Below are 12,963 nucleotides of genomic sequence, written 5' to 3'. Positions count from 1 at the left end.
TTACATTTTTGCTAATGTTTGGTGAATATTAGCAATAGCCATACATTTCTTGAACATTTTATCAATCAAATGTGAAATAAAAATTAGGGCTGTCAGTCGGTTAAAATATTTATTTTTTTTATCTGTTCTAAATGTACCTTAGAGGGATATTTTTTCAAGTTTGTAATATATTCTTTATGCAAATGTTTGTTTATTATCATTTGAACAATGACAAATATTCTCATGAATATTAAACACAACAACCTCTGAACATTACAAATATTCGCCTCAATTCAACCTGGAACCTCTCTCATACAATACAATAATACAAAGTGTGTGTGTGTGTGTGTGTGTGTGTGTGTGTGTGTGTGTGTGTGTGTGTGTGTGTGTGTGTGTGTGTGTGTGTGTGTGTGTGTGTGTGTGTGTGTGTGTGTGTGTGTGTGTGTGTGTGTGTGTGTGTGTGTGTGTGTGTGTGTGTGTGTGTGTGTGTGTGTGGAGAGACACTGTGATGGATCGTTGGAGCTATGTGCAGCTCAAGGCATTATGCTCGAACGGGAGCTGCCTGGACGCTGCAATCATGTTGCGCGCACTATCCGTGTTGAGTATGCTGACTTTTTGTACAATGTCCCACTGTCTGGCTACCTGCATTGGCTACCGGCATTTCTGGCTACCTGCACTGGCTACCGGCATTTCGCCGACTTTGTTTTCATAACTTTCAAAGCATGAGACTGAAGTTCCCACTGTGGGTAAAAATAATGCGCTGTGACACCGAGGTAACTGTCATTACTGAGTGAAGTCCTATAGAGAACCGCAGTGACGCGTCGTAAAACCCGGAAGTAAACTTCTTCCGGTTCCTTCGTGAAAAACCAATACAAATTCTACATAGGATTTTGGAAAATAGCTCGAAATAAGGTATGTGGTTGACACACATTTAAGAGAGGGATCACGTTTTGTTCAGCCGGATAACCTCCCCATGTCAACCCTATTTTTATCATTTTTTAATCATAAATCTAGTCGCCAAAAGCAAAATGCTAACGTTATGCTATAAACGAACTACAAGCCAGTACAGCAGCAGGGTCGCACGACTTCAACGTCACGCCAACTTAAGATCGTTTCAACTGACTTGCACTGAAACTGCACTTTGAACACTTTAAATATATTAACATTTTAAACTGTATACCCCGGTTATCTAGGCCCTTTTTGTTTTGTTTAATGTATACCACGTTTATCTAGGCCCTTTTTGTTTTGTTTTATGTATACATGTCACACTGTGGGAAACGATATTTCGATATTTAAGGATGTATAAGGTATGTAGAATTTTTGACAATAAAGCTGAATTTGACTTTCGCGTGCTTGCATATTTTAACAAAGCTTTTCATTTTAGCCACACTGAATTAGTTTTGCCAAAATAACTTGATTTAATTGTATTTAAAATAACATTTCCAAAGAAATAAATCCTTCGAATCTGCCTATTCAGTTTCTGTTGGAATGTGAGGGGTTAAATGAAAGAAGCTCGTCTCTGCGAGTTACTGTGAAGAGAGGAGCTGTTGGACGTCCATGCGGTCCAGCTATGAATTCACAGAGGGCCCAGCTATAGTAACTGAACGAGAGGGTAATGTCAAATGACAGTACAATTGCCCAATCATATCTTCCCTCTAAATGGGTGGGTGTTATTATCGAGGACTTTATGACAGGTTCCGCCCGCTGTGAAACTTTTCTTGTTTCCATAGCAACAACAACTTCCTGTCAACAGCGTTAACTCGCCAAATTACATTTAAGACATACAACTGCAATGAAAGTAACAAACACAATGCAATATCCTTTTCAATTTCAAAGAACACAAATAGGGTTATTTACAGGTGTTGTTTTCTTTGGTAGAGGGTCGCTTTCATTGATGCGTTTTGCACCCCGGGCCGTTGTTTTGATATTCCGCTGAAGTATACGCTGTGACTAATAACTCGAGGGAAGGGGTGGGGGTCAGAGGGCCTAGGTATAAAAGTCACGGCTCGCCACTGGTCAAGAGTTACATTTAGGTGCACAGTGCTGTCTCTTGACTTGCAAACTCTTTTACCAAACAAGCTAACGCTAGCTGGGTAAATATGACGCTCTTTGTATCAAAACAAAACGTACCTTCTTATATATCAACTTTTTCCACTTCGATCAACTTTGTTTCCTCCGGCTTCAATTTGCAGCACTCTTGTTCGTTCTCTCTATGTCTGGTCAGACATCAATCTGTTCCACGTAGCACGCCCCCTAGAGGCCTGGAGCACTTCCGGAATGTTTTTTGTATTTTTGTATGTGTTTTGGGATTTGTATGTGCTTTGGACTTTATATCGTTTTGGTATTTGCAGCATTTTTTTGTTGCGTTTGTTTTCAGGGTTTGTGTGTTGTATTTAGTTTGCATAATTTCTGTAAATGCAGCGTTTTTTGGTTGTATTTTTTTTCAGGATTTGTTTGTTTTTCATTTCAGGATTTTCCTGCTAATGTATGCATTTTTTGGCCGTTGTTCCGCTTTTGCACCTGCTGGCCACTGTATAAATGTTCAATAAAAAGTTATGTTTGAAAGGATGTACTTGAATTATTATTGTATATTATCATTATGTCAGTGGTCTAAAATGGTCTTACAACGGTGCCGACAATATTATCGTTTATCACAATAATTTCCAGGAAAATGTATCGTCCAACAAAATTAATTATTGTGACAGGCCTACTTTAGACTTCTACTCCATTACTTTCAGAGATAAATATTGTTGGATTACTTTTTCATCTACATTTATTTGTCAAAATTACTAGTAATTGTGTACAATAAAAACACATATGCTGATATGGTATAATGCAGTACTGTACAACTTATCTACACAATCTTTCTAGTGACTACAGTTGGTCAACATTGACCAACTTTAATGCTAAAATTAACTTACTGTACATGTACACAACTAAATGGTGTGAATGATCCATTCTGCGTAGTAGTACTTTTACCTTTGACACTTAAAGTATAGTAGTACATTTAGCTAATAATACTTCTGTACTTAATATTATTCTAAATGGGCCGTTGTGCAGAGTGAGTACTTATTTACTCTGAGCATATTTGATTATAATACTTTTCCACGCTTCACTAACGTTGCTAAAATGTGTTCACAGCATAGGTAGGCAGGGGCGCCGTAAGGGGGTGAAAGGTTAGGACGATTCTAAGGGCCCGTGACTGACAGGGGCCCCAAACATTTTTAGAAATTAAGAAAAATGTTTAAGTAACCTTTCATCAATCATCAACAATTAACATTAATATAAAGTTAAATTGATAATGTACCCACTACACTTACGATTCATTTAACTTTTTTTTCTGCCAAAAGTTAATTATCCAAAGCCTCTGTACACCCCTCTCTATTTACATGTAATGGTTTGGTCCTGCCTCCAAAAACAGAGAGTGAGAGGCGGAGCATGTGAGGAGGGGTCTAGTACTACGTGTGTGCCATGTCTCAACCACTCACAAAGTCAGGCTTTCAAGAAAGAAAAGAAAGGAGAGAAAGAAGAGAGAGGGACTAAAGGGCGACAGTATGTCACCCAGTTTTTCAAGAGAAAAGGTGTGTGGTCCATGGTGGAAATTAGTCTGTTAGCTAAGCTTAGTCCATTGTAAATAATAATTGTAATGTTTTGCTGACATTAAGTACTGTTAATATCATCACAGAAAATGCTGAGGTTTTTCATTTCACTGCTCTTTTAGCTCACATTTAATAAATGCAGGTACATTTTTAGCAGCTATTCATATAAATCAGTTGTCCCTGCCCCTGGTGCCAGGACCAACAGATCCATCTCTAGGCTCAGCAGCCCTGTCCCCCCATAAGGCTTTGCAGTCTTGCCATGCTGTCCATTGAAAGCCAGTTGGCTAGAAAGCTGGACTTCAAGGACTTTATCAGTGACTTTGCCTGTAAGAAGGCTAGGCGCTGGGCTCTTGGTGAGTAAGGCTGAGCAAGGGCTCGTAATAACTGTTAAAGGGCAAGGCTATGGTAACGATATTGGATCACTACACACAAGATGCATGATGAGAAAAAGACTGAGAACAGGTAATAGGCTCTGATTTAGCACCACCATCAGGCCTTTTCACTTCCATTTCCGTTTTGTTGTCAATTTACACTTTAATACCTGCTTATTTTGTAGTTGGTATGTATTTTATTTAATAAAAAAATCTGCTGCTTATGTTATTTTTTTTGTTATAGCATTTTATAAATGATAATATTGGTGTTAATGTTCACTTTATTTTAATTTAAGAGGTCATGTATATTTAAGTTATATTTATTTATATTTATGAATGTTCCATTGAAAAATGTTATTAAAAAGGCATGTACACCATAAAAGATGACTTGAGATCTATTGTCAGGAATGTTAGTCTTATATCAAATAGTGAATTCTACTTTAGAATGTTGCACGTCTGCACAGTGTTATATGTTCACAGCTCAGTGTCAGTAAGTATTGTGCGGTTAGTATTGGACTACAAGATAGAGGCAAGCCTGTACAGGTAGAGTTATTTAAAGCATAAATTAGTGGGTTGGGTTCTGGAGGTGTGGTTACAGCAATTGTGCTTGGTTGGCGTGGCCTGGGTCTGGTGGTGGGGCCCAATGTGATATCTTTTCATGGGGCCCAAAATCCCTGGCGGCGCCCCTGTAGGTAGGCTACTATTACAATATTTTGTCTGCTTTATAGTTAAAAGAAACAGAACATGCCTTACCTGAAGCCCAGGTTAGCATGGGTCAGCTCGGCTAACTGCAATGGTGTAGTGGGCGTTGGACGCGGGGGTACGCCGTACCCCCACTTATTTGAAGCATGATTTCTTTTTTTAATAGTCTAATACATCTAAAATCATTGCCAGTGTTATAAGTTGCAAGTGTGTGTTTGTTGTAATAATGACGAAAACATAATAGGCAGATTTCACAGTAATTATAATAAAAACGTAGCTCAAGCATTTATGCAACTTGATTTGAAGCGTGTGTGTGTGAGGGGCAGAACCGTGTGTGTAGGGTGACCAGGTGTCCCGCACTGTGCGGGACTGCACACACAGCATTTTTATTATTTGTCCCGCGTCCCACACATTGAGACTATGTCCCGCATTTGAGTGATATTCGCGCAGAAAGGCCAGATCGGTTCGCTGACAGCCGGCACCGCCCTTTATTATTTTAACGTTCACAGATGGAGTCGGAAACAGGCTTCAAGTTATTAGGCTTTAATAACTCTTCTTAGCTTATAGGAATACAGGTACAGGTACAGCTTGGGGTTTCCACCTTACACTCTCTCTGACGCTAACTCCCACACATACCCATTTATATAACAGTGTCTACGTCACAACTTCCCCGCCCTCCCCCGTCTGCTCCCCCAACCACAGGACCGCACCTAGACCAGCATCACTGTGCAGCTCTGTGATTGGCAGAGAGACAGGGGATGCCTGAGTGACACCCTCAGCATCCTATCAGGGTCGCTACATTATTATAATTTCTAAACGGCATCATGTAAATTGCGCTGACAGGCGACACAGAGGTCTGCTGCACGGTACGTCTACACTACAGGCATCAAAAAATGCTTTCAACGCTTCGCCCATTCACTTGAATGGGGTGACGTAGAAGATTTTTAATATTCGCCGAACTGCATTGTGGGGAGCATGGCATGGCATGGCTTTGCAACTTTTGAGGCTCGATGCTTGGCATCAGCCAATCAAATCCCGTTTATGCAAATCCCGCCAGTGCAAGCGCAGCCAATCAAACCACGTGCAAGCTGGGAGAGCCAGACCGCAGTTCATTTCCTCATATTCCAAACGAGATATTACGGTAGCAAATCACCCGGTTCTTTACGACCGGAACTATTTACCGGGATACAAACCGGAGGAACCAAGCATGGAGGGAGGTGGCAGAGACAGTGGGTGAAACTGATAGTTTTTTCGCCTGTTTGGAGAGTTTATATCCAGTTTACTTCGTTTTAACATTGCTATTGCTTTGTATGTCGGGGGCGGGAGATTCATGTGATTGGTTGCTCGCAAAAAATCGCCAAGCTTCAGACACCCCCAGCTTCAAGATTTTTTCATGCCTGTAGTGTAGACGGGCATACTCTTCTGCTGTCACTTGATTCGCGCCTTATCAAGAATTACAACCAATCAACAACTTTGTTGAGGAATGTTAGCATGTTGACATTAGCATAGCCGCACAGAGCTGCTAATATTCTATCAAATGCATCAACATTTCACCATTAAAAGCAGTAGCTGATGTGCAGTATGTGTTCTAGTAAAGTGGGGTTCCTACGGGAGCAAATTGATTAAGTATTAGTTTTCTAATTGACATTTACATAACTTTGCCCGCCTTTTGTCAGCAGTGCAGTAGCCTACACTAAACAGATTACACATCTTCATCAAAGATAATTCATTACAATTCACAATAATGAAGGAACTAATTCAGATTTTTAGAGATGTTCATTCCTATATTTGTTGAATCCTATGTTCTTGTTGTATACATTATGAAGGTTATGTCTTAGTTGAATGACGAAATAACAAAGTAACATGGATGTTTCAAATGCAGTTTTAGATTACAGTTGAGACAACGGTCTTGTCAGTACAATCAAGGGTTAATTGAGCATATTAGGCTTTTAGCTGTAGATGGTTAATTCCAACTGATTGACCCAGGCCCAGGGTAACACACATTGAGGTCATACAATCTTCTGAGATGTCACCTTAATAATGTCCTCCGAGGAGGATAGAGCGGGGTAACAACTTCTACTGCATACATTTCTGAGCAAAAGTGTGTAGCCTCACCTCTGACCCACTGTTAATACATTTCCTTAAACAAAAGTGTGTGTACCCTAGCCTCTGACCCCGTCAAGTAAATCAAGTAATAAATAAAGGGATAGCCTAAATGTAGGAACCAATATCACCATACACCAAGACAGCAGAAGATCTCCTAATTACAAACTTGGTTTCTTTTTGTCCTTGATGCTGATGTCAATCTAATTGTTTTTAAAACATTAACAGCATATGAACTTTGAATTTGTGGTTTCAAAGTAAGAAAAATGTCTACCATACCTTCAGTTTTTCACATAGAGTTTCTGTAAGTGGAAAAGCTTGGCATGCTACGAATGTTGATTTTGGTGTTGAGTGCAAACCGTTGGTGGGAACTTTGTGTTTGAAAATCAGTTTTATATAATCTGATCGACTCATTATCCAACATATTTAAAAGGATTGTACGCAAGTGTCTAGCTGTGTTAGCTTTGTGACAAAACATGCATAAAAAAGGTATACGAAAGAGAAGAAAAAAAACACAAACGCCACATACTGCATATTATTTTTATTTTCCAATATGCATATTAAATTATTATCTGTTTTTATTCTTTAGATTTTCTTGTCATATTAAGGTTGGCAATTATTAAACCAAACATCTTCTGAGCAAGGAATAGTTTAAATGTTTCAGTGCAAAACAGCGAAAGCCAAGTTATTTAAAACAATACACCCCCCTCCAGCCCCACCAGAAAAAAAAAGATTTTAAAAAGCCAGTAGTTAACAAGTATAAATAAAAACATAATGCATTTTAAGAGAAGAAACACTTGTTTATGTGTAGGTTCTCTTGTCTTGCAGCAAAGCTCTAATTTACAAATGTCCACCTCATATACATATATGAATATCAACATTGTGTATATTATAATATAATCTTGTTACAATCTATAAAAGGTCCATGTTAATTGTGTTAATAGCTAAATTAGTTGCATTTTTGCTCATTTTAAGTTAAGACGTACTAAGGGTTTCTGTGTACAATCCGACAATAATTTGTTGACTAGATTTGAAAGATTTTCATTACTGTGCAATCTCAGATTCGCTGTCATACACTCCTTATTGTCGCTATACACAGGAACCTTGAGTGCTTTGTGTGTGACCTTGTGGAAACAGAGGCGGTCACGCTACTGGTTTGTTGTGTAGTGTCGGGGGAAATATCACTCTTTCTCCAGTCGCCGAGTAGATTTATCACTGGTTCTGTTCTGTTCATTCAATATAAAGTCGGCTTTGGTGTTTACATAATCATCTGTTCCTCCTCCAGCCTGCCCTTCCTGGATCTCTACATGTAACAATAAGCCTGTATAACTCTTACTAACTACAGCTCTATTGCATGTATTCCCTACTTATTTGTTCAGTGTCCTGCTACTCCTTCAAGAAATCACAAAAACAGTCATTCTAACATTCAGGCACTCATCCAGTGCACACAAGAAATCGTAGGACTATGTAATGCGTTAAATCCTCAATAATTGAGTGCAATTGAAAATGCACCAACGGTAGAGACACACGTAAAGACTCAGGGACACAGACAGGGTCCTTCTGGCCATTTGAAACAAAAAAACATGTGTGATTTAGGAGTTTTAGGTGTCCCTGTTGTGTTTTGTTTGTGTCCCGGTTTGGCAGGCAGGGATTCTGGCACCGGTAAGTTTGATGCAAAGTGATGAGAGAAATTGCTGGGCAGGGAAGAGCATAAAAAGACTGTTCGTATTCGATTTTGACGGTGGGGTTAAAATGTGAACAGAAAGCCATTCGATGCAAAGAATGTTCAAGGATTTCGAGCATGAACAGTGTTTTCCTGCAGAAGTTGTAGGAGCTGAGCGTGGGGTCCAAGTCTCTATCTTTTACAGTTTATGGACCAGTAATTTGTCCCTTGTTCTTGTATAAACTCCCTCCTCTCCTCCATACTCCTTTGTCAGCAGTCAGAGACTTCAGAGGTGTTGGAATCACTGGCCAGTTTCCTGCGTTGTCTCACAGTTTTTTCCTCATCCTAGAGAGCAGAAGAGAGTTTTTTCTTTTAAACGTACACACACTTTTGGATTGACATCACATTATTTTTGACACTTTATTGACCAAACTATCGATTAATCTAGAATTTATTTTTAAGAAAAAGTATGAACTACTGTGATTCTATCTAATGGATGACATGAACGGACAAAATAAAAACAAAAAGCTGAATTTTTCAAATTACTTCTATTTTTCAGTAAAAAATATTCCGGGAACACATTTTTATTTTTTCAGGTGACACTATTTTAATTTTCACTCCCAATCCAATTTACAACAAGAAAATAAACAGTAGTCAGTTTTGGCCAAATTGTTCTTTTAAATATTGGTATGGGTCCAGAATTTTCAAATGCCATGAAAGAAAAGACTGTATTATTTGGATGGGTCACATCATGTTTGTGTTAATGTGTGTGCTTACAGTCTGAAAGACTCCATTCTGGCCCCACTCTCCAGGGGAGATATCGTCTGGATCCTCTGCCTCTTCCTCCTCCTCCTCCTCCTCACCCTCTTCCTCTCGTACTGTGTCCATGCCATCTTCCTCGTACTCCGTCAGACAGTCTGACTCCTCCGCTGAATGGAAAGATTTAGAGGAGATATTGCAGAGAGAATTTATTGTGTGACTGACACGCTGGTTTAGATTGTACCCATAAAATATAAGGGCCATCTCCTGCTGTATTTCAATCAAACAGACCGGAAAAAGCGATGACCCCTGATTCATTACAAGGATTATATTGAACCTGATCTTGAAGGTTAATCGTTCCTTTATAGGAGACTGCAGCATAAACCTTTTTTGTGTGCAAGCTGTGTTTAAATATTTTAAACCATTCTTAACAGGAAATATTATTAGATAATGTTAATGAAGAAACTGGCACGTTGTCGTACCTTCTGTAGCCACGTAGCTTTGAACCGGCTCTATCCTGGATACAATCTCTGCAAGGTCAGTGAAGTCAGCTGCTGGACATGTGCAGGACTAAGGACCAAAAAAAAACATCATTATATGTGTATGTAGTAATACATGAACCATATTTATAATTCAATATTAGTAAACTTTTTTAAAAAAATGCAAATTGTGTGTCTGTGTGTGCTCTCACGTCAGTTCTCTTGCTGTCATTGTAGTCGGCTGAGCGGTGGTCCTTCAGCATGTTCTCGATAATGTCGCCTCGGGCCCAACCAGTAAACAGCAACTTGCCATGCTGGAAGCCCACATCCTGAAGTATTTTTAAAACAGAAATAAAAAAGGTACTTTCAATACAGCAACTTTGTTTCTTAATTATTATTTTTTTATTTGGCAACATTTCATTCATGTTAAAAATGTGCTGCTAGTTGCGGCAATGATCTATACTTCAGAAGAACATATATCTTCAAAACTGTATTTTGTACGTGCTGCAGTGAATCATTGTGTGATGTGCAATCAGAGGTGTAACAGAGGCACAGCTAGTGTTCACAGCTAAAATAGAGAGAGTTACGGAGTTAAAGCACATTTCCTGCTACTTCCCTGGCTCTTTGGATAACTTGTCTTCAATGTGGGTAATTGGCTGGGTATTGTGTTTAGGATGTGGCAGTGGGAACCACATGAAATGCCTAATGATTAAAGTGACCATGACCTTTGACCACCAAAATGTAATTGAACCATCCTTGTGTCCAAGTAGATGGTAAAAACAGGCATTATTTATAAAGTTACTTACATAAATCTCGTCAAACTTGCCGAAGTCCATGGTCTTGAAGCGGTCGATGGGTGGTCTGATGTACTCGCAGTAGGCGCTCTTCTTTACAACCTCTAACTGCCGCACACAAGAGACGTAAGCCAGCCGAGACTGGATCTCTGCCATGTCGGGGACCTGGGGAAGGAACAGTGTAAGAACCAGAAATTAACACTAACACAAACGCATGTATTTCGCAATCTGCAGACAGAGCCGATCCCCTCTTCTACATATTTATTTAAAAAAAAAAAAAAAAAATACACTACTCAGTATTTATAAGATGCTGAGTCACCAATAGTAGCCAGAACCTTGGGCTTCTAACTGTACCTTCACTTTCTCTGCCCAGGGATTGATCCGTTTCCAAAGCAACCACCAGCCAGACAGGCTGTCTCCATAGTTACAGAGGTCGGTCTCATCTTGGCTACCTACATCGATGGCAATAACTGTTCTGGCACCCATGTTCCTCGCAATGTCCGCTGTTGAACGTGTAGCAACCACCAGCATTCACACACAGACGCACAAACACAGCACGGCAAAATCCAGCAGCAGAGATGGTAAAACAATGGATCCTGTGTTATTATATATATATATATATATATATTTATTTCATTAAACATTAATTTTAGCAGCAGAATGTTTGAAAAGACTTACACCACAAAAATGTTTCAGTGGTCAGATACACTGCAGAGGATTTATAGCCAATTAGGGACAGGAAACACTGCAACTTTGAAAGTGGAAAATCTAGACTTCCCTGGCCAATGGGCGCAATGCCGGAGGTCATTACCTTTCTCATTGACTTTCTAGTGTTAAAACGAGCGTTGGGACAGCGAGCATTTTTGTGGTGTTGAGCCTATTCTAAGACAGAAAAACAGGAAGACGTCCCACAAGCCCAACGCACTGATCCATAGTGCCAAGAACAACTAGAAAATGCAGCTGATTGAGCACAAACTCCCTAGAGAGCAGGCAGAGAAACAAGAGTCAGAAATAAACAATGTTGATTTTTAAAGAGCCTTGAGTTAAATCAATCTTTGGACCCAAAAAGCAAAGCCTCACTTTTCACAGACCTCAAGAACGAGCAGAGAGAGAATTACATCAGCTCAGTCCAGAGCACTGTGAAACATGGCCCTGCTGTTTCTAGACAGAATATGTTCTTTACCATAGCGACACAGAGACCGACTCAAGGGGAGTTCTCATTTGCACACCAAAGTAATTTGTGTATTAATGAACACAAATTGTATGGCTGGGCAATATTGTTTTATTAACAGAATATTAGGAAGGATATTTTTCTGATATCAATCTTAACCATAGAACAAATCTTACTGAGGTTCAAGCAGAACTCATGAATTACATGAATCCAAACTCCTCATAAGTGATAAACTAGAACTTCAATAACTCCTTTTGTTGTTTTTAAATTACAATTTGCTTGAAATCATTCATTTGCACATCCTAATGATAACATGATATGATCATATCACCACAGTATGATTCAGCTCAAGGTGAAATATTGCCCAGCTCTACAGACAAGTGCTCATTTTGACATGAGGGGAACCTGACTTTAATATCAAAGCAGACTGGTGTCGTATGGCATAATTATAGCAAAATCACAATATGGTCTTAATGTGAAGAACTGCTAATCTGCTTTTCCCTTCCAATTTGATACAGTTGGTAACCCCTCTAAGCATTTTTTATTTGACGCCTTTCTGACACCGGGCTGTTTGACAGGCTAATAACACATTCCCCTTTTCAATGTGGTATTGCTTGAATAACAAAGTGTTTAAGTGTGACCTTGTCCTCATTTACATTCAAATCCAGCCTCATCACAAGTTTAAATGCTGAATTCTCCCCATCTTGTAATACAAAGAAAATGTCAGGGTCTGATAGAAATCGTTTCCTTACTAAACACAAAAATGTGGATACAATTTGTCTCATTTGATGGTTTGAACTGGCTCCATATTCCGACAGGGAAAACTCAGCACACTCCTCCACTACAACTTGACTTCCATTCATTCGCATTAAGAAAACCTCACATTTACATACTTACCTTAGCCTACAAAAAAACTGATTAAAATGACTCATAATAATCATCCCCGTCCCTCACTCCATCTCCCCTCTCCTCTGGGGGACAGGAGTTTGGTGGACATTGAGGATTGTTTTCTAGGGTGAGAGGGGGTACCACCTCTACTTGCCTGGCAGGTTGTTGATGTAGCCACCGTCCATTAGCAAGTTGCCGTCTTTGGGGTCGCAGAGAGGCGGCAGGTACCCCGAGAGGGTCATGCTCGCCCGCACATAGCGCCACAGAGAGCCTGACACACCAGGAAGGGGAGGAGGAAGGGGAGGTCGATAACATCTCAATAATGTTTGCTATACGTTTCAGGTTAGTGTCGACACAGACCACAATCCCAACATAAGAGGGAGGTCGGACAAAGAAGGTAGCCGATCCCTGCAAAGGCTAGGACTGTAGTTCTGCCCACCTTTACACTCTGTAGT

The 12,963-nt window shown here is 39.7% G+C and overlaps 1 protein-coding gene across 1 annotated transcript in view; it reads right to left on the bottom strand.

Moving 5' to 3' along the window:
* Positions 1-7,280: 7,280 nt before the first annotated feature.
* The window catches only part of pnpla6 (patatin-like phospholipase domain containing 6), a 35,063-nt gene continuing 29,380 nt past the window's right edge, over positions 7,281-12,963 (bottom strand). The window contains exons 32-38 of the mRNA XM_079692323.1: positions 12,663-12,779; positions 10,804-10,952; positions 10,462-10,614; positions 9,868-9,984; positions 9,659-9,746; positions 9,195-9,346; positions 7,281-8,762 (exon numbers count right to left, since the gene is read on the bottom strand). Coding sequence (XP_079548449.1) covers positions 8,688-8,762; positions 9,195-9,346; positions 9,659-9,746; positions 9,868-9,984; positions 10,462-10,614; positions 10,804-10,952; positions 12,663-12,779 — 851 coding nt within the window. The 3' untranslated portion in view covers positions 7,281-8,687. The remainder of the gene's footprint in view (positions 8,763-9,194; positions 9,347-9,658; positions 9,747-9,867; positions 9,985-10,461; positions 10,615-10,803; positions 10,953-12,662; positions 12,780-12,963) is intronic.

This window comes from Notothenia rossii (assembly GCF_949606895.1).
Source record: "Notothenia rossii genome assembly, chromosome: 1".
NCBI classification, from domain to species: Eukaryota; Metazoa; Chordata; class Actinopteri; order Perciformes; family Nototheniidae; genus Notothenia; species Notothenia rossii.
The sequence above is the reverse complement of the archived record's forward strand: the minus strand, read 5'-3'. Positions and strand labels throughout refer to the sequence as shown.